General features: G+C 50.6%; 1 protein-coding gene across 3 annotated transcripts in view; it reads right to left on the bottom strand.

Annotated features, from left to right (window-relative positions):
* CRMP1 (collapsin response mediator protein 1) overlaps positions 1-22432 on the bottom strand; it is a 71451-nt gene that overhangs the window by 24614 nt on the left and 24405 nt on the right. For all 3 annotated transcript variants that reach the window (XM_021100983.2, XM_084971542.1, XM_021100984.2), the window contains exons 2-6: positions 20435-20523; positions 15816-16000; positions 11796-11960; positions 3042-3103; positions 751-831 (exon numbers count right to left, since the gene is read on the bottom strand). In XM_021100983.2, coding sequence (XP_020956642.1) covers positions 751-831; positions 3042-3103; positions 11796-11960; positions 15816-16000; positions 20435-20523 — 582 coding nt within the window. The remainder of the gene's footprint in view (positions 1-750; positions 832-3041; positions 3104-11795; positions 11961-15815; positions 16001-20434; positions 20524-22432) is intronic.

The following is a 22432-nucleotide window of genomic DNA, read 5'->3' as shown; positions in this document are numbered from 1 at the left end:
AGATAATATTCCTTCTCTCTCCCACGCTTGCCTCTTCCACCTCCCCTCCGTCTCCTTGCTTCGTTTTCTATGAGAACGGCTGGAGTAAAACCTAGCTGGTCAACCTGACACTGTTCTACTCTTGTCAAATTCTCCTCCCTACGGCCAGAATGATCAACACGGACTCATGTCTCACTCTGTCCAAAACTTCAGCACGACTACAGCCTGCTACATGACCAACACGGACCTTCAAATATATGATATCATTTCATCCTCACAGTCAGGTGAGGTAGGTGCTTTGAGATGAAGAACAGGAGCCTTCATGGGTTAGAGTGCCTTGCCCAACATCAGAGGGCCAACGGATGGAAGAGGCAGGGTTACAACGCCTGCTCCGAGCCTAAGCTCTGTCCATCATCCCTGCTCCCAAGTCCTGCAGGATGACAAGCAACCCCAGCTTCTATGTGTGTTGCCCCTGGGATCCTTTCAGATCCTTGTTTATTCCTCAGGCAAATCCTCCAGGGCAGTTATGTTACCCCCACTGTACAGGTGAGAGAACGAAGATTCAAAGGGCAATGTGACTTGCCAAAGGCCACTTGGCAGATAGCGTGTGCACACTGCATACCTGGAGTATCTGACCTGCCATCTAGCTCTCGGCTTGACCCTTCACTGTCTGGTGACGTCACTGATCCACAACCCACCCCTTTTTCTCAGACCCTTTGCAACATGAGAAGCAGACTGAGGAGGACAGGGGAGGACACTCCCACCACTCACCTGAGCTATCAAATCTCCATTCTCTGCGTGGACCAAGATCACAGCTCCCAGTCCCTTAAGGAAGGTGAAAGCTTCATAGAGCTACGGATGGATAAACAGAGATTGGGGTGAGACGAAAAAAATCTCAGGACAAGCACCCGAAAGACCGCTCTTCTGCTCACACAGTCATCCACCTGCCAGGATCTCCATCCACATAATGGAATGTGTTGCTCAACCAGTAAGAGTTGGAAAAGCTCCTCCCTTGACCCTGACACCCTCCAGATCCAACAGTAGGAAGTTGGGGGGGGCGGGGGGGGAGATAGCACAGAATGATAAAGGTCACACCAAGGCGTGATGATACCCGCAATCTCAGTGCCTGTTTGTGGCTTAGTTCCTTGGGGGCGCCTACAGCTGTTGATGGCAATAGCAATGCTGAGAAGTCACTTTCAGTTTTATTGGAATTATGTAAGTAAACCTGCTAAGCCTGTGGCCACCACCTACCACTGAAGATGTGTACATCTTGACAAAAATTCCAATCCAGGGGAGTTCCCATCGGGGCTCAGTGGAAATGAATCTGACTAGCATCCATGAGGACACCGGTTCAATCCCTGGCTTCACTCAGCCGGTTAAGGATCCGGCGTTGCCGTGAGCTGTGGTGTAGGTCACAGACATGGCTTGGATCGGACGTTGTCATGGCTGTGGCATAGGCCAGCATCTACAGCTCTGATTTGACATGTGGCCTGGGAACCTCCCTATGCTGCCAGTGCAGCCCTAAAAATACAAAAAAAAAAAAAAAAAAAATCCAACCCCTATCACTCCATAGACCAACTGGGGTAGGAACCGAGTCCTCTAATAACTCTGATACTCAGATAACATCTATTCTGCCAACCATCACCTTATTTAGCCAATACAGGGCCTGCCCCCTGGCCAGTGCCCTCTTCTCACCTGCAAAGGATCTGCAATTAGCCATTTGCACCTGGTGAGGACTAAAGCCACATGTCCCCTCCTCAGGGGCTCCTGAAGCTCCATTTTGTCCTCTATGCATACACCAGGAGGACAACATTGAGCTACTGAATCTCCATTTCCTGTGGACCAAGATCACAGCTCCCAGTCCCGGGATGTGGGGTTTTAGACGTAGACAGGGGGCCGAGGAGACACTTAGAGGTGTGAGCACTTTTGAGGACCTACGCCCAAAGTCTGCTCAACTCCATCTACAACCAGAGCGTCAGTGAAACAGACATTAGAATGAAACGGGAGAACAGGTCAATTACCCTGGGGAGACACACACCACTTTCTCATGAAATGGAACGAACTTTCAGCCTTCTGATGGCTGCATCAAAGGTCTGCAGGGCATCTTGGGTAGGTCGTATTCTCCAATTCTGGCTATTTTGAAAGGCCAGACATGGAGTGGTTCTTCCATGGCACATGAGACCCCATGGCAATAATGAAAACCAGCGTATTAACCCTTGCATGGCACCTGCTGTGTATCCAGCACTGCCCTAGAGCTTTACTTGTATTAAGTCATTTAATCCTCTGACAATCTCTTTAAGGCAGGTGCCATGAGGAGCCTAAAGCACAGAGAGGTTAGGAAAGTGGCTCCAGGCTGCACAGCAAGGCCAGGGCTTGTCGCCAAGCAGTCTAGCTCCAGCATCCATGCCCTTTGCCGTGACACCATCCCACATTTTCAATAAGCAGAGGGCAGAGCAATAATAATAAAACCAGAAGAGGAGTCCCAGTGGTGTAAGAAGGCCAGATGCTCAATAAATTGAAATCCCCACACCTGTTCTCCTTCTACCACCATCCTCTCTGGCTCATCTCATCCACGTAACAACGGCTTGAGGTTGGAAGAGCCAGAAATAATCACACTGTATAGATGAGAAAACTGAGAAGGGAAGTGACTTGCAACTGGCCGGAGGGAGAGCCAGGGCTTTCCTCCAGGTCCCTTGCTCTGAGCTCCAGAATCAACAGCAGAGTTTTCAGTTAGTACAGATTCCTGAACCCTACCCTTAGCATCCGTGACGGAATCTAAGAGCCTGTATTTTTAGTGAGCTCTTTAGATGAGGCTGAGCCAGGTTGGGGGATCACCTTGCAGGGGACCACCTGCTGCACCCCACTCTTGGAGCCTGAAAGGAATGCAGGCTCAGGAAGAGGTGCGACGGACCCAGGTCACGTGGCAGGTTAATGGCAGACCCAGGAATTGAACACACAGCTTTCTCCAGTCTGCTCTGACATCTCCCCTGCTCCACAACGCCTTACTTGACAAGGCTGGCCCGTTCCTACCCAGGCAAGGCAGAGGGTGTGCAGGGACCTACCTGGCTATCTGACATTTGGTAGAGATCCTTATAGGCCATGTAGACTTGGAAGGAATTGACACCTGTTTCGAGACAAAAAGAGAGTGGAAAAATGCATTGAAGAAGAAGGAACAAGTCTTTCCAGTAAATCGATAAGCACAAGCACAACTAAGACAGAAGTGTGCCATGAGAATTCACAACGGTGGGGGGGGCACCTAAGCCAGCCTGGGGGTGTGAGCAAGGGTCTAAGGTCACAAGCAAACTGAGTCTGAAGAAGGAAGAGGAGGGGGAAGAGGAAGAGGCGGAGGGAGAGGGGTAGAATGTGGACTGAGAGGGATGGGCATCCATGGCTTGGACTTGACCTTCAGGAGGATGAAAGGACATGAGTGTGTGATACTAGAAAGTGTCCTGTGGCTGAAGCAAAAGGAGCATGTAGGGTTTTTTTTAATCACTATTTTTTTTTAATTTTGGTAAAATACGCATAACCAAATTAACCATCACAACCACTTAAGAGGACAATTCTTTGGCATTTAGTGCATTCACCATGGTGCACAGCCATCACTACTATCTAGGAGAACATGTGCTTTTAAATCAAGGGAATCACATGATCAGAATTTTTTAGTCTCAGAAGGACTGTTCCAGAAGGAGGATGGGTGCAGAGAACAGTACGGGGAAGTGGAGATGAGCTGGAGAATGTTGAAGGCAAAAGGGACAGGTGGGCTGAGGCTCTGAGCTGGCGGGGGTGGGGGTGTGGCCTCAGGGATGGAGAGGGGGTGAGGATCTGAAAAGGCTGAAATGACAGGACGTACTGTGCAGCCAACAGAGAGCAGGCGGAGTGGAGAGGACTGCTCTCTAATATGCCTTCGAGTGGCTTGAGAATGGGGACCACATCTGACACTTTATTTTCTCTTGCAAACCTGCATGTGCTATGCAATTAATGTCTGTTGGGGGGATCAGGAATCACTTGAATAAGAAAAAGAAATTAGGGCAAAAGTACTAAATGGGATTGAGACTTCTTTTACACTAAGCAACAGTGAGGACAAGCCAAAAAATCTTTTGTCTGTAAGACCATGGCAACGAACTTCTTCTTCCCCAGAAGATCAGGAAAGATTGAAAGAAAAAATAATATTCTGAGATTAACATACAAGTATCTGTCTCTATTTAATCACATATACTTAAATACAAAAACAAAGACTCAGGATATACATAGATGCAGAAGAACTACCAATGGGTGACAGGTAAAACCATAGTAAGAGGTAAAGTCATAGCCTTAAATACTTCATTATTTGTTCAAGGGGAGGAGAGGGATATATCAACTGAGCAAGCTTCTACACTAAGTATCTCTTTTTTTTCTTAGGGCTACACCTGCAGCACATGGAGGTTACCAGGCTATGGGTCGAACTGGAGCTACAGCTGCCAGCTATGCTACAGCCACAGCAACACCAGATCCAAGCCACGTTCGTGACCTACACCACAGCTCATGGCAACACCAGATCCTTAACCCACTGAGTGGAGCCAGGGATTGAACTCTCATCCTCATGGATACCAGTCAGGTTCATTCTTACTGGGCCACAACAGGAACTCCTACACTAAGAATTTTTAAAAGAAGAAAATGAAACTTCACCAGAAATTAGAAGTACACAATACAAATAAAAGCAGAAATAATGAACTGGCAGAATTATAAATATGCCCTAGTACTGATTCTTGTGGCTGGGGGAATGGGGGTGCAGCTATTCCAGATTTGAAGCTTTCTTCAAAGTCATGACAGATTTTATTTGTTATAAACAGAAAACTTTTGTCAGTTAATTCTTAAAAACTCAAAATAAAAGGCAAGCAATCAACATGAACATATCTGCAACAAATTTAACAAAAGTTTTTTTTAGAAAAAAAAAACCTGTTATTTTAAAAACATCACAGTGCTTACTTTGGGGGAGAAAGAGGGAGTTTTGATTATAATGAAGCCCATTAGAGGGCTGGGCATCTATGTTTGGGCAAAGTTTTATTTCTTATTTGGGGAGGGTAGTCTTGTAATTCATAAAGCCACATATTATTTCTTTCTTTTTCGGCTGCCCCTGAATCATATGGAAGTTCCCAGAGCCAGGAACAGAATGTGAGCTGGCACTGTGACCTATGCCACAGCTGCAGAGACACTGGATCTTTAACCTAGTGTGCTGGGCCGGGGATCAAACTGGTGCCTCCACAGAGACAAGCCATATTGTTAACTCCCTGAGCCACGGCAGGAACTCCAAGCCATATTTTTGACGTGGGTGGTTTTCTGTATCTATTTTATCCTATATTTTAAAAGTTTAAAATAAAAGCAAAGAAGCAAAAAAAGACCACAAAATTTCTAGACAATTTTTTTAAAATGGCTAACAAAGATAGAAACGAGATAGAGTTTTCCTTGTAATCAAAGCAATTCAGATGAAAGCCTCAATGTTGCAGCACATTTTAGAATATGCAGCTCAATGCTAGTGACTGTGCATCAAAATGAGTCCCTCTTCCACAGCAAGTGACAGTGAAATTGGCACAACCCACATCAGGAGGTGGAAATGTTTGTCTATCTTTGGCCTGATAATTGCACTACTCACACATACCAGGAAGTAAATACCTTGGGACATACAAAACTTGCCAATTTCCCAAATGCCATCATCACAGTTCCTCTCCAGAGAGGCTGCACAGACCACCGATTCACAAGGATTGTACTGGACACCTACTGGGGGGATGTCAACTCATTCAGAATACCCTCCAGTTCCCAGAACCGTCTTACATGTCCTAGCCAAATACCCTCTTCCCCATCCATCCAGTGACCTTGGCCATGTTCAGACCACGTGGTCAGGGATCCCAGATGGTTAGTCCAGGGCTGGGCCCCCAACAGATGCACAGCTGAGCCAGAGGAGGGACAGAAGCCAAGTGATACCAAGGGACCAATGTGTGAAACAGGTGTCTACCCATACAGGCTGGGCTGCCCTCCGCCACGGGGACTGCGGACTGGAGAAGGCAGGTCCAGCGTGAGCGGGGAGAGCAGAGCTGGCAGAAAGAGCAAAGCAGGGACGAGGGCAAGAAGGTTCCTTGGCATGGGATTCCAGGAGATGCGTCTCTATCCCCAAAGCAAATCTGCTCCGTTTAGCTGGAGCCAAGCTCTGGAGTGAGTCTCTCATCTGTGATCAAACACAGGAAAGCTGAGATCTACACATGCATGAAGAAAAACGGGATTCGTTAACAATATACAGGGAGTTCCTGTCAGTAGCAAACCCAACTAGTATCCACAAGGACTCGGGTTGGATCCCTGACCTCGCTCAGTGGGTTAAGGATTTGGTGTTGCTGTGAGCTGTGGTGTAGGTTGCAGATGCAGCTCTGATCCCGCATTGCTGTGGCTGTGGTGTAGGCTGGCAGCTGCAGCTCCAATTTGACACCTAACCTGGGAACCTCCATATGCTGCAGGTGCAGCCATAAAAAGACCGAAAAAAAAACCCCAAAACAGACCTGATATACAGGTTTCTTGACTGAAGGGCTTCTCACAGATTTTAACATGACAATATGTCTTACGAATATTCAAGAAGAAAATAGAGAGGGAGCATTTCCCAAACTTAGGAGACTCAGAAGCCCTTCTCGTGGAATATTTATTTTCCCACTCATCAAATATTGACTGAGTACTTATCACGTGTGAGCGCCATTCTCGAAGCTAAAGACACGGCTGTGAACGAGGTAGGAAGGATCCCTGTCTATATTCTACTGGGAATAAGCAATGAACAAACAAAGAGGAGAATTCCACGCAGAAGTAGGAGGCAGAAAGAAACTAAACAGGCTGGTGAATATTTTAAAGTTTCACGAAACTTTTGCAGTGACCCTTATCAAGAGGTAGAATCCAGAGTTCCCGTCACGGCTCAGCGGTTCACGAACCCAACTAGTATCCATGAGGATGCAGGTTCGATCCCTGGCTTCGCTCAGGGGCTTAAGGATCTGGTGTTGCTGTGAGCTGTCAGAGACGTGGCTTGGATCTGGCATGGCTGTGGCTGTGGGGTGGGCCAGCACCTGCAGCTCTGATGCAACCCCTAGCCTGGGACTCCCCATATGCCGAGAGTTTGGCCCTAAGAAGACAAAAATACAAAAAAGGTAGACTCCATTTCCCCACTCTTCATCTTGGTGACACTGAAACTGTCCCCACTAAACACTCACACCGCATCCCCCCTCCCCCAGCCCTGGGACGCCCCACCCCCATTCTACTCTCTCTCTATGCCCTGGGGGACTCTGGGCACCTCATACGAGCCCAGTCATACAGCCTCTGTCCTGAGACTGGCTTACTTCCCTGGACTTAATGTCCTCAAGGTGTGTCCATGTTGCAGCAGGTGTCAGAAGCCCCTCCTTTTCAGGGCTGAACAGCATTGCTGCGTAAGGATGGGCCCCATTTTTTTCAGCCGATCTTCCTTTGATGTTGGGTTGTTTTTCCTTCTTTTGACCGGAGAATTAATACGGAGCTCAGACCAGGTCTCACGCCAGGTCCCAGAACTCTGATGAGGGACCACGGGGCGAGCTCAGAGGGATCCGCTTGGTGACATGCCCAGCATCACACGGCCAAGACATGTGAGGGCAGGATTCGGACCTGGCAGCCCATTCTACATCCTGCTGCTTCCTGGAAGCCAGGTGACAAGTTGTTTCATTGTGCGCTTGAGGGCGAGAGGCAGAGAACAGCCAAGCTGCCCAGTCACAGAAGAGGAAACCAAGTTAGAGACGGAGCCGGCCAGCCACTTGCCCGCCTCGTGCAGGTCAGGGGAGCCGGCCGGGCTCACTCTCACTGGCACTTGTCCTGTGCTCCTGGCAGCCGGCCACTTTTGTCCTCACTCTGCACCCCACCCCCTCTAAGAGCTCCCACACGGGTGAAGGGCCGGAGCACCCAGCATCCACACTTAGCTATTTGCTCTATAGAAATACGTGCATCAGCAAATATGGACAACCTTACAAAGGTGTTCTGACCCGGTGCCATTTGAAACAGCAAAACGATGGGAAACAGCCTGCCTGCCGTGGGTACTGTGATCAACACCCAGGTCCTTGTTCAGGAATGAAGAACCCCTCCTCCAGCCCTCCCCCGGAGGCTGGGAGAGCCACAGGCAGTGACCCCCTCAGTGCCAGCCCTGTGCGCATCCCTTTCCATGAGGCCAGCCACCCAGCTCAAGGGCGTGGGAGCAACACCCAATGCCTGGTCCATGGGCTATGACGCCCCCTTGCCCTTGCTCAGAATGAACTTGAAGGACACCAGGTTTTAGGCCAATCCCACTTCCTTTGTTTCACTCAGAGGGGTTGATTCTGAGGCAGAATAATGGTCCCTAAAGATACCCATGCCCCGATCCCCAGAATCCATGAACACATCCCCCTCCCGCCCCAGGCAAAGGAGCTCGGCAGCTGGACTTAGATTGAGGACCCTGAGATGGGAGGTCATCCTGGACTACGAGGGTGGGTTCAATGTCATCGCCAGGGTCAGAGATGGAGACGTGACGATGGAAGCAGAGGCCGGAGGGATGGGGCAGGGCCGTGGGCCGAGGAACGTGGGCAGCCTCCAGGCGCTGGGAAAGGCAAGGGAGGATTCCACCCTGGAGCCTCTGGATGGAAAGGGCCGCCACGCCTGGATGTCAGGCCCTAAGACCCAGTTCAGACTTGTGACCTCCAGAATTGTCACTTGTGCTGTTTGAAACCATAAACCGGTGGGTCTGGTTATAGCAGCCATAGGAAACTAACATCCACTCACTTTCTGCAGGCCCATCTCTGCCTCTCCTAGTTCCCACCCTGGGAGCCCTGACAATACAATTTCTTAAATTCACCAGTGGGAGAGAACTCAACCCAGGACCGCCTGAAAAAAATGGAAAATTCCAAGGGTCTTCTGAGAAATGAGATCCGTATTGCCACGGAATGACGATAAACTCATAATATATATAGGGTCCTTACCACAGGCCAGCATTGTTCTATGAGCACTTTACATGCTCATTTGATCTTCAAAATGACCCTTTAATTACCTTCATTTCTCAGATGGGGAACCTGAGGCACAGAGAGGTTGAGGGACTGGCCCAAGGTCACACAGCTGCTAAGCAGAGGGGGTCTGGTGGCCCTTGACATTTTATTGAGTAAAAAAAAAAACATACTGCAGAATATGACATATATTATAGTTCCACTGATATAAAATTTATGAATATGTGAGTACACATATAAAAACAGAATATGGGGGAGTTCCCGTCGTGGCGCAGTAGTTAACGAATCCAACTAGGAACCATGAGGTTGCGGGTTCGGTCCCTGCCCTTGCTCAGTGGGTTAACGATCCGGCGTTGCCATGAGCTGTGGTGTAGGTTGCAGACGCGGCTCGGATCCTGCGTTGCTGTGGCTCTGGCATAGGCCGGGGGCTACAGCTCCGATTCAACCCCTAGCCTGGGAACCTCCATATGCCGCGGGAGCGGCCCAAAGAAATAGCAAAAAGACAAAAAAAAATAAAAATAAAATAAAAACAGAATATGTATATACACATTCAAAGGTTTCATATAAAAGTAGGAAAAACGCCTGGAAGGACAAACACCAAATAATCACTTTTGCCTTTAGATACTATCATACTGTTTCAATAAACACGTACCAATTCCAAAACCTAAAACAATAAAAAGCATTTCCCAGTGCTGACAAGACATTTAAAATCCATCAGGTGTACCTTAAAATTTTAAGTATTTTCTTTGTAAGTTTCTATCAGGGAAGAAATGAGCTCTTTCGGGACAATGCAATAAATATGGCCTGCAAAGCCCCCTCGGCGACAGAGCTGTGGCACTCTGATGATGGCTCTGTGACCCTGACCCCTCTCCACGTTCCCGTTCATAGTCAGGCTATTAAAGCGGATGTGACGAAGCCCCTGAGGTGACATGGAAAACTGCTCAGGATTTCGTGTTGGGTGAAGAAGGCAAGCGACAACATTGTAAATTCCCCTGTACTATGATTCCGTTTCTTTTCTTTTCTTTTCTTTTTCTTTTTTTTTTTTTTTTGGCTACGCCCATAACATGTGGAAGTTCCCAGAAATAGAACTGGCGCCACAACAGTGACCTGAGCCAGTGCAGTGACAATGCCAGATCCTTAACCCCTTGAGCCACCTGGGAACTCCTGCGCTATGAGTCTGTACAAAACAAGAGTGTGACTTACAGAGCTCCCCTGTGGCACAGCAGGTTAAGGATCCAGTGTTGTCACAGCAGTGCTGCAGCTTGAGTCGCTGCTGTGGTATGCGTTCGATTCCTGGCCCAGGAACTACCGCATGCCAGGGGTGTGGCCAAAAAAATTTTTTTAAGTGTGATTCATAGCAACTTTAATGAGGGCATAAAGCCTTTGGGATACAGCCCAAGCTGGTAAATGAGCAAGGAACACAACGGATATTCACATAAAGGAAAAACATACCCCAAATATTTAACGGCTTTAGCAGTTAAAGAACTGCAATATTCAACGGTAGGCTGATTTTTATTCATCAAATTAGCAATGATTATTGTAAAAGCAATAACACCCAAGGGTGCAAACACGCAGGGAGCGAGAGACATGGGGCTGTGGGCAGACAAGTGGGTGCATTTTGAGGGAAAGCAATTTGACGGTAAGTGTCACCAGCTTGCAAAATGTTAAAAACCTTGACCCCTGTAATTCCATTTCTGGAAATCTAAGGAAATAATTAAAAATGCAAACAAATGTGTATATACGAAGACGTTCAGCAAACACAATTTACAGTAAAGTAAACAGAAACCCTACGTGTCCAATAAAAAGGAAATGGTTAAGCTAATTAACCATTACATTGCATATCATGAGCCATTAGAAAGCTATTAATGAAGAGTAATGATTACTCATAAAATGTTACGTGAAAAAAAAAATTCCGAATAGCTGCTACCTCATAGCTATATAAAGAAAAAACCATCTAAATAGATAGGGGATGGAAAGCAATAAGCCTAAGCATTAATGGTAAACAGAGACTGTGGGTAGGACCAAAGGAAAAAAAATTCCTTTCCCTTGATATTCTGCACTTTTTTTTTGTATTGTGGTAATGATACTTTTATAGGAAAACACAGCACATATATTTTAAAAATTAAAGACACCCCATCTCTCCTTGAAGCATCTCATTCAACTGAGGCTGCCTCCTCAGAGAGCCTCAGAACTGCCCCTTTCTGGAGGGACCACTGGTTCATTCTGTTCTCTTGTTCTTTGCTTCTGTGGGTCTTCAGTTCAATTCAGCCCCCTTTGGGATCGTGCACACTGTAAAGTACCTGCACTGCACGGAGATGTCTTATGGGAGCCCACAAAGAGGGGAGCAGGGGTGGATGCAAAGATAAACAGACATAATTGGGGAAATTATGATTGGGGAAACTGGAGGAGGTGATAGTTGAGCTGGTTAGCAGAATAGAAGAAAGGGCCCCTGATAAGAGATGCTGAGATAGCAAGAGCTAAGGCCCAGGGGTGTAGCGGGGTTTAGGGGACAGCATCTAAGAAATAAGTACCCAGATGAATACACAGTAGGCGGAGGAAAGTGGGACTAGATCAGGGTGTGCCAGGCTAAGGAAATCAGGCTTTCTTCTGTGAAGAGGAGGACCCTCCGTGGAGCCGGAAGGAGGAGAAGACAGACTCTTTAAGGAGGGTCCAATTTTTCCATTGTGTACACGGCAGGGTACAGCTCACAGTTGGGCTCATAGCAAATGCAGATAAAGGGATTTCGAACTCCACAACTCAGACCCAGCAAAGGAACTGAGTTCCAGAACGGTGCCCCATCCCTGGCCTTTAACTGACCTTTGTCCTGCACCAGCACCTCGAGCTCCTCCCGGACGCCATCGTACCAGCTGGTGATGTCCACGTGGAGGGAGTAGTCACAGCAGGATTTGGTGTCAGCTGCTTCATGCCATTTCTCGAAGGAGGTCAGCAGGCTGGACCCAGGTTCAGGGACAACATGGTCAACTGGGACAGAAAAAGGTGTGTCACATTCCAAGATGTGGGGGACCCAAGCTGTTCCAGTGAGAGCCTCTTCCCTGCCTCATCACCACCATCACCATCTTCATCACCATCACCACCATCACCACCATCTCTAATAGTGGCATGACCATCCACCCCATCACCCCATCACCACCATCACCATCTTCATCACCATCACCACCATCACCATCTTCATCACCATCACCATCATCTCTAATAGCAGCATGACCATCCACCCCATCACCCCATCGCCACCATCGCCATGGTCATTATCCTCATCACCACCACTGACATCATCAAGATCAACACCCTCCTCATCACCGTCCCTTTCATCACCACTCCCACCATCAACATCAACACCGCCACCATTCTACCCACTCCTAATCACGACTATCCGCAGTGATGCTGTCACCACCATCGTTAGTCTTCCTGACCACTGCTGTCCCCACCATGGCTCCTGTCATTTCATCCTCACCATCAGCATCATGATTATGTATCAAATGCTGACCAGGTGTCAGATACCGCCACAAAGGCTTCATACGAATGATCTCATTCAACCCTCACAACTACCCTGTGACATGAACAGTAATATCCTCGTTGTGCAGAGGAAGCAACCGAGGCTCAAAGAGGCTGGAAGATTTGCCCAAGGTCACACAACTAGGAAGCAGTAGGGAGACGCTTCTCAGAGTCCAGTCAGTGGCAGAGTCTGAACTCCTTCCTGTTACTCCACGTGACCTCATAGGCATAAAACGCCAAGGTGAAAAGGACCTTAGAGACGAAAAGAATATGAATGCCATCAGCCCTTTTCCAAATAAAATCCGAAATGTAAGGCAGATCAAAGGGGAGACACTCGTCTTTTACACCTCACGGGGCTTCACATATCCCTCCAGCTACTGCCCTGCTTCTAACCTCCATCCTTCATGGCCAGACGGCTGGAAAGAGCAGTCTCCACTCTCCCCTCACCTCCAACTCCAGCCTTTGCTAATCGGACCTTCGGTTCTCACTCTACCTCTCAGGGCAGTGAATCACTCCCTCCTTCTTGGAACTCCTTCCTCCGTGGCTGCCATGGCAACATGGCTTTCTGGCTTTTTGTCCCACTTCTGTGGCCATTTTTTCATCGGTCTCCTTGAAGACTCTCCCTCTTCTACTTGGCCATTAAGTGATCAAAATCCTTAGAGCTCAGTCCTAGAACTTTCTATGCGGCTACTCATTCAAATGTATCACCCCCTCCCAGCCACGCAAATCTAAACGCTGCTGTTTCCCTGGCTTCTCTACCAGGACGATCCCAAAAGTCCTTAAGATTAAAATGTCCAAAACCTCATGTGACATCGTCCCCTCCCCCACCCCAGCTGTAAAGGCTGGCACCTTACAGCTGCGCAAGCTAGAAGCCAGGAAGTCCCCCCTCTTGACCCTTCTTTTCCCTCACATGCCCCCACTGCTGATCCGTCACCAAGAACTACTGATTTCCCTCTGACATGTCCCTGGACCTGCCACCTCCTGGTCACAGCACCCTCATCTCTCAGTGGAACGACTCTAAGCACTTCCCACTGGTCTTGTCACACTCAATCTAGGCCACTCTACTCTGATTTTTTTTTTGTTTGTCTTTTTAGTGCCACACCGGTGGCATATGGAGGTTCCCAGGCTAGCGGCTGAATCAGAGCTATAGCGGCTGGCCTACACCACAGCCACAGCAATGCTGGATCCTTAACCCACTGAGCAAGGCCAGGGATCGAACCTGTGTCCTCATGGATGCTAGTCGGATTCGTTTCCACTGACCTACGACAGGAATTCCCAATTCTGATCTCTTTAAAACAGATTACATCACTTCCTGCTTAATCTCCCTCCATGGCTGCTCATTGCCCAAATGAAAAGACCAAAATTCTTATCTCGGCCATCAAGGCCCAGGACCTCCTTTCCTCGAAGCCTCATCTCACAGCATTCCAGCCCTCGATCTCTGCACCCTTGCCTCCCAGGCTTTCTTGCAGTCTCTTAAATACAAGATGTGTTCCCCCACCACAGGGCCTTTGCACATGCTGTGCCTGCTTCCCAGTGCTCTGCTCCCCTCCTCCCTCTTCACCCAGCTAACTCCCACTCTTCCTTCAGATCGATGCATGAATGCCACTTCTTCAGGGAAGCCTCCCCTGAGCCCTGAGCCCTGCAGTTTCAAGCCCTGTCTCACTCTTTTCGGCAGTTCTAATCTGCTTCTGGTCACTTGTGTGGGTGATGAGCAACTCTTATGGACGGTGAGCCCCTGGAGAACAAGCATCCCGTCTGCTTTGCTCCTTCTCCCCCATCACCTAGCACAGTGCCTGGTGTGGAACAACCCTCAACAAATATCTGTTGAATGAAGAAATGGGGCGGGGACTCAGAACTCCCTGCCCCGCCCCCTGCAGGCCTCCCAAGTGTGCTGTTCATGCTGCTTTCCTGGTTCTTGGTGCTCCAGGAAACACACTTGGAAAACCACCCTTTTGTACCTGGGGAGGATGAGGCCCCCCAGGGTTGGTGAAAGGACCCCCCACGGGTTTCGTGGCTGGCGATGGGACAAGAGCAGAGGGGAATGGCAGGGATCCTGATGCCTCATCCAGGGCTCTGTCCTCTACCCCACACAGGTCCTCTGAGCCTGAAACTTCCATCGCCACCTCTTAGAATGTCCCAGCTCCACCATGCACAGATGCCATGCACAGGGCTAAGGAGGCACACACGGAGGCAGGGGTACCCTGCAAAGTCCACATCACTGATTCAGAAGCTGAGACCCACAGAGGCTAACTGTCCCATGGTGGTGACCAGTGCAAACCCTGGCAGCTGGGACCAAGTCCAAAATCTTGGCTCCTCCCTCTTCCTCAACCGGCAGACCCAGGGCTGCTTTTTGGAAAAGGAATCGGGATGGTGCTTGACCCCCCTGGGCTGGGCCACACCCTCCTGGATCCAGGGGACCGGGAGCTCTGACGCACGAGCTCTGTCCATGGTGGCGGACTCCAGGCAGAGTGTGCTTCCAGAGGAACTCCTATGATGGGGAGATGGGCAGGGGTGTCCCCAGGTCAGGGACAAGCTATCAAGACATAGAGCCTACCTGTTGAAAGAACCCGTCAAATAAACGGCTGCTTATTTAATCAAAAATGCTTATTAAAATGGCATCCAAACAAAAGCAGCTATTAAAAAAATACAACAATCTGGCTGCAAAGAGCAGAGGAGAAAGAGTCCGGCATCCCAGGCGGACCACTGTGGGAGATGGCGTTAGTTGTCCACAGGTCTTTTTTCCCTTCCCACTGTCACCATGGTTCACTGTGGGCAGAATGCAATTTCAGGGACTCTGGATTTGGCCGTGTGATTTGCTTTGGCCAAGAGAACGAGGGCGGAAGTCACAGTGTGTGGGCAAGACATGAGGCAGAACAAAGGAGAGGAAGTTCCCTTCTGGCACGTGTGCCTTCCACCTGGAGAAGAGCACAGCTGAGTTGGTCATTGATTCCAGAATGGGAGGTCCATGGTGCCCACCCAAACCCAACCCACAGCCTAAAGCAGACCCATTTCAGTCCTGCTTCTATTCCTGCAGACCCCTGAATAAGAAAAACAAGTGTGTGCTTGAAGTTTGGGGACTGTTTGTTACGCAGCATTATCACAGCAATACTGACTAATACAACCACTCTCCAACTGTGCGAACTTCAGCCACTTATCTCACCTCCTTGAGCCTCTGCTTCCCCATCTGTCATAATACCTATATCACTGGTTTCAAAACTTTAGCCACCTGCACACCAGGTACCCGAGCAGAGAGCCTGGTGTTGCTCAAGATGCTGGGGATGCAGAATTCACAAGCTATGTCCTAAGAGAGGGGGTACCACTCACTGATCATCGTGGTCCCGCCCACCAGCGCTGCCTTGGTCCCTTGGAAGAAGTCATCAGCGGCCGTCATCCCCTGGGATGGCTTCTGCAGGTACGTGTTGACATCAATACCTCCGGGAATAACCATCCGCCCATTGGCCTCAACGGTCTTCACTCCGCCGGGAACAATGAGGTTCTCTCCTATTTGTCTGGAGACAAACAACAGAGACGGCCTTTGGTTCTTAAAAGAAAAACAAAATGGCGGTCAACTGAGCGGCTCCAGTTGTATTAGGTGAACGCTTCTGAGGCAGGGCCCGCGCGGGGCACTGGGCGGGCAGAGATGACTCAGGCAGCATCCCCGCCCTCCAGGGGCTCACAGCCTAACAAGGAGGAAAAGCATAGAAGCAGGTGGCTATCATCCAGTTCACACAGGGTGGTGGGGAGCACGAGGCGGGCCATTTCACCAGGCTGGTTATCCAGGAAGGCTTCCAGGGGGAGGCGGTGGCAGAGCTGAACCCATCAGCAGTGAGACTGGCATTGACATCAAGTGGCAAAGGGTTCTCTGAGCAGCCTGTCACTCTGGAATGACTTCATACACTTTTGGCAACCGCCCTGGGGACAGAGAGGTGAGCGACGGCGAGGAGGCAGAGGGGAGAGTGCCCTTAGCGCTGCACGTCTTCAGACACCCTGCTGTGGCCTGAACGGTGACTCCCTCAAATCCTTATGTTGGGAGTCCTCACCCCCACAGCACCTGAGAACGTGACTAGATTTGGAGATGGGCCTTCAAAGGCGTCATTATGGTAATGCAAGGCTCTCAGAGTGGCCCTGATCTAATGTGACTGGCGTCCTTGGAAGAAGAGGTATCAGGACACAGACATGCAGAGGGACAAGTGTGTGAGGACACAGGGAGAAGACGGCCGTCTACACCCCAGGAGAGAGGCCTCAGGAGAACCCACCCTGCCCACCACCGGACCTCAGACACCCAGCCTTCGGAACTGGGAGAAATGAATCTTTGCTCTGATCTGTGGACTCTGTTACGTCACCCAGGCGGGTGGACACAGACAGGCAACCTGGGGCCCTGTTTGAAACAGTTGTGAGCACCAGCCTCAGAAAAGCTACTTAACCTCCTGGCAAGTAACCCCCCTTGTCCCCCGAAAGCCTGCAGGGAAGGATTCACGGTGGGGAGGCGGGTGGTGGCCAGAGCTTTCCTAGACAGGCTGCCCATTGCTTCTGTCCCTATGTGCTTGGTACCAGCAAACCTCCTCCAGAAGGAGAGCAAGTTCCAACAGGTGCGGACGGAAGAAGAAGAATTTTGAAGCCTTAGCCCTGTGGTGTCAGCTCTGTCTCATCTGTTGGAACCAGCATCAGGAGATGTGTCCAGGGGCCGGGGGTTGGGAGGTGGGGAGACTCAGCCAGACCAGGACAGAGTCAACAGCCTCCATGGCTGAACCACTACATCTGACTCTGAGCAACTTTTATTTCAAAAAAAAAAAAAAAAAATCCAGTTGTTCCACTCTCTTGGGATTTGGCCCCAATACTAATTTTTCTAAGTTACATAAAAACATCAAAGATGAAAACAGGAAAACGTTCCTTCGGGGCCCACACGGTCTGGTCCCAAAGAGAATCCACACGCAGGTGCGGAAGCAGAACTCCCTGCTCTTCGGGACCCCTGGCTGGTCCAGGGGGGTTGGGGCACAAAGGTGACGGGACTCCAGCTGGGGCTCTTCCACAGGGCGTGGGCATCACTCACTGGCCACCCTGGAACGGAAGCAGGTCTCGCCAAAGCACAGCGCCAGGGCCATGGCGAGCCCGCAGGAAACGCGTTTCCAGCATTTGCACCAGCACTACGGCTGCGGCCGCGGCCGCTGCTTCTCATTGCCAGCTCCCCTCTCTCCATAATTCCCGCCTTCCTGTACAGAATCCTGTCTGGGCTAATCCTCCCTCTGTCCACCTCCAAGCTCATGGCCAATGCCAGGAGCGGTAGGGAAGAGGGTTTGGAGAAGTTACCCCCAAGCCTTATACCACGCGCAGGGAACCGCTAAGGAACACCAACTGTAGGACGCTCTTCTCAGCCCTTCCCAGGGTCCATCTGCACTAGCTTTGAAAGATGGATAGCGTCCAGCATGAGGAACATGCAGAACGGGCATGCGCAGGGAGTTCCCGTCGTGCTCAGCAGTAACAAACCTGACTAGTATCCATGAGGATGAGGGTTCGATCCCTGGCCTTGCTCAGTGGGTTAAGGATCTGGCGTCGTGGTGGGCTGTGGTGTAGGTCACAGACAAGACTCAGACCCTGAGTTGTTGTGGCTGTGGTGTAGGCCGGCAGGTGTAGCTCCGATTGGACCCCACCTAGCCTGGGAACTTCCATATGCTGCAGGTGCAGCCCTAAAAAGCACACACAAAAAAAGAGAGGTATGCACAGATAGCTGGCACAACCCTCCACGTGGGAACCTGAGGAGTCACCTGCTGCAGTACCAACAAATGCTACTGTTCAGGGGCCATCTCGGCAGGCAGATCGTTGCCTCTCTACAAACCCTCTCTAACCTCCGGCCAACAAGTGGTGAGGGGAGGAGTATTCACACTTGGTGAAAGAGGAGAACAGAATTGCACGGTGACTTGCCCAAGGCCACACAGCGAGTCAGTGTTGGGTCAGGAGTCATGCCCCGTCTCCCCAAGTTTAATATCAGGCTCTGCCCACCCAGCTCGGTGGCCTCTCGGCTTCCCTTCTGCGGAAGCTGCAGATTCTCCCCAAATGGGGATTAAAAACTAGAGGGGACGCCCCCCAGTGAAGCCTCCATGAACTAGAAGGAAGACACTCTGAACGGTTCTCGGCAGGAGTGTGGGTACAAGGAAAAGAAAAGAAGGTGTGAGAATCAGACACCTGCCCCCACCCCAGCACCACTCAGAAAAGAGCCCTGAGCCACCATCATGTGGTTCTCCTAACCCTTGGCAAACGGGATGGAGCCCCTGATGAATCATAACGGATTCTGCACCCACTTAGCTGAACAGCTTTTAGGGAGACTTGGCGCATGGCCACAAATGAAGGGCTTCTTGGGGTTTAATCAAAGTGAAGGGACGTGACGGAGCCTCCTCACGCCACAGCATCCCTGGGTCCCCTCTTTGCACACCTGCTTCTCCAGCCAGTGGGGATCGTGCCCTGCAGGACCGCCCAAAGGCCCTGCAAGGCCTTCAGACCCAGCCAGTGCTCTGCTTAGAAGGCAGGAAAAGCCGCATCAGCGCTTAGAAAGCTTTCAGCCACAGGAACAAAATTAAAAGGTATCTCCCATTCGGAGAGCTGATGAGGAGTTCCCATTGTGGCTCAGTGAAAACGAATCCGACTAGTATCCCTGAGGTTGCGGGGTCTATCCCTGGTCTTGCTCAGTGGGTCAAGGATCCGGCATTGCCATGAGCTGTGGTCGCAGATGTGGCTCGGATCCCGCATTGCTGTGGCTGTGGTGTACGCCAGCAGCCACAGCTCTGATTCGAGCCCTAGCCTGGGAAATTCCATACGCCGGGGGTGTGGCCCTAAAAAGCAAAAACATAAACATACAAATAAAAAAGAAAGAAAAGCTGAAGGACACTGAATTTATGGAAACTGCACTGCGCCCTGAGTCTGCAGGTGTTCACACATACAGCAAGCACTTAATAAGTGGAGCCCGACCGATGAGCCCTTGCTCCATCTGCATACATCCCACTTCGTGCGCCTCTCAACCTCCAACCACGTGTCGCTGGTGGGGATGGCAGTTCCTTCACACCCAGAACCCCAGGGGCCCCACATAAGCAGGGAGCTCAGCCCAGGGTGCTTGTGCCTTATCTAAGCAGGGGTGACTTAGAAATGTCGCTTTCGGAGGCCTCTCAACACACCCCACGCGCCATCATCTGCTTTACCCCCTTTCTGGTTCCAGGCCACACCGTGGCTGCGATCGAGGTCTCCACCGGCGGGTGTGTCAGGGCATGTCTGTCACACTCACGTCATCCACACTCCTGGGTGCTCTCTACTCCTGGCACTGCGCCAGGCCCAGGGCTGGCGGCCATAAGGCAAGACCCCTCATCAGGGACAAGTGCACGACAAGGGGCCAGCACGGAGGGCTTCCTGGAGGAGACGCCATGCAAGCTAGGCCCACAGGACAAACAGAGCCGGGGGGCAGGGGGATGAAACGAGAATGGGGGAGGGCGCGGCATTTCAGGGGGGAGGATATACAGATGCCCAGTTCCCAGGTGAGTGCTGCTTGGCAAGTCCTGCAAACGTCAGAAGTGTTCAGGGTGGCTGGAGAGGGAGCTGGGGGAGGGGAGGGACTGAACTGGGGGAGGGGAGGCCGCCGCTTGACCAGAAGTGGCCACATCCCTCTGGGACGGGGGGGGGGGGGGGGGGGGGGGGGGGGCAGGGACCGCGGCCCTGAGCACCTGCTCTTCACAGGCTCTTGGCACAGATGGTCCCAAAACGCTCATGAAATCCACATGAACAGCAGCCCCATCTCCACCCAGGGTTTATGACTCCCCGGATCTCCCCATCCACAGACTCCCAAGAGCCCCCACACTCATGCCGGGGCAGAGGGCCAGCCTTCCATTCCCCCCAAGGGCCAGGCAGCCGGGGAGATGGAGGGAGGCGGGCTTCTTAAAAGGCTGGTTTGGTCAAAAACCCACTTTATGAGTCCGTCTTCCAGGTAGACGTCGGCGTAGAAGGACTGGTCATCATTGATGATTCGTCCACCCTTGATGAGGAGTCGGTCACTCTGAAAGCCAAGCAAAGCAGGAAGCGTCATTAGAGAAAAGCCAGGAGACTTCTGTCTTTGTTATCATTCGTATTATTTGCTTTTCAGGACCGCACCCACAGCATATGGAAGTTCCCAGGCTAGGGGTTGAATGGGGGCTGCAGCTGTCGGCCTACACCACAGCCACAGCCACACAGGATCCAAGCCGCATCTGTGACCTACACCACCGCTCATGGCAGCACCAGATCCTTAAACCACAGAGTGAGGCCCGGGATCAAACCTGCGTCCTCATGGATCGCAGTATAGTTCAGGTTCATTTCTGCTGAGCCACAGGGGGAACTCCCTCTTTCTAACTTTTAATACAAACATTTTCAACTAGTTTTCTTGTGGTGCAGCAGGTTAAGGATCTGGTGTCGTCACTGGTGTGGTTCAGGTCACTGCTGTGGCTCGGGTTTGATCCCTGGCCCGGGAACTTCCACACGCCATGGGTGCAGCCAAAAAGAAAAAAAAAGAGGAAAAAAAGCCTCGCACATCCATCACCCAGATTCTTGCAATATTCTCCCATTGCGATTTCACCTCTTTCCCACCTCACTTTGTTTTTGCCAGGATATTTGAAAGCTAATCCCAAAAATGTCATTTTCCCTAGAAATACTTTCACGTATAATTGCTAACTCTTAGGGGGTTTTTAAATAAACATAACCACGGTCCATTATCCCAACTAATCTAATGAGCATGAATTCCTCCATCTCAGTTAAAAGTTAACCATGTCCAGTTTTACTTGATTGTTTCAAAAATGTCCTTGGATACTGGGTTGGTTTGAGTCAGGATCCACCCAAGGTCCCCACACGGCAGCCGGCCCACATTTCTCTGCAGTCGGTTGAAATCTGTACTGGCTTCTCCTCCCTTTTAAATGCCATTCATTCATTTGTTGAAGAAACTGGGTCATTTGTAGGAATAAGGATTTCTTTAGGCATTAATATTATTATTACTTTTTGCCTTTTCAGGGCTGTACCCGAGGCACATGGATGCTCCCAGGCTAGGGGTCAAATTGGAGCTACAGCCACTGGCCTACACCACAGCCACAGAAACTCGGGATCTGAGCTGCGTCTGTGACCTACACCGCAGCCACAGCAATGTGGGGTCCGAGCCACATCTGCAACCTACACCACAGCTCACGGCAACACTGGATCCTTAACCCACTGAGCAAGGCCAGGGATGGAACCCGCAACCTCATGGATCCTAGTCGGGTTCGTTAATCCCTGAGCCATGACGGGAACTCCCTCTTTAGGAATTATTACGGAGTATAATAAAACTCAAATTATAGACATTTTAAGGTAAGTGAAATGACTAAAAAATAAATGCAATTCCCCCAGAATAACCTCCAATCGATGTTCTGATGTTTTTCTCTGATTTCCCTCTATTTTCTTTTCTTCTTTCTTCCTTCCTTCCTTCTCTTTCTTTTTGCTTTTTAGGGTCACACCCACAGCACATGGAAGCTCCCAGGCTAGGGGTGGAATCAGAGCTACAGCCACCTGTCTACACCACAGCCACAGCAACACAGGATCCAAGACACCTCTGCGACCTACACCACAGCTCATGGCAACTTCGGATCCTTAACCCACTGAGCGAGGCCAGGGGTCAAACCCCCATCCGCATGGATCCTAGTCGGGTTGGGGTTCGTTTCTGCCGCGCCACGACGGGAACTCCTCCTTGTACTGTCCACACTTGTGATCCCAGCGCACAGAGCCATTCACCCACCCACGCACCCAGCAGACACCAGCCGGCTGCCTCCAAGCCCAGGGCCAGGCCCGAGGGACCCGGAGGAACCAGGGCAGAATGAGCTCGTGTGGCGCTGATGAGGATGAGACGGAGCTATCACAAGTCAGGAGAGTACGCGGGTCTGCAAAGAGGTGAGACACAGGCTGCCAGC

The sequence above is a fragment of the Sus scrofa genome, chromosome 8 (genome assembly GCF_054392235.1).
Source record: "Sus scrofa isolate SSC_HxYL_T2T_F1_AM1 chromosome 8, Sscrofa_HxYL_maternal_Yorkshire_Landrace_v2.0, whole genome shotgun sequence".
Taxonomy (NCBI): domain Eukaryota; kingdom Metazoa; phylum Chordata; class Mammalia; order Artiodactyla; family Suidae; genus Sus; species Sus scrofa.
Note: the sequence above shows the minus strand (reverse complement) of the source record. Positions and strands in the feature narration are given on the sequence as shown.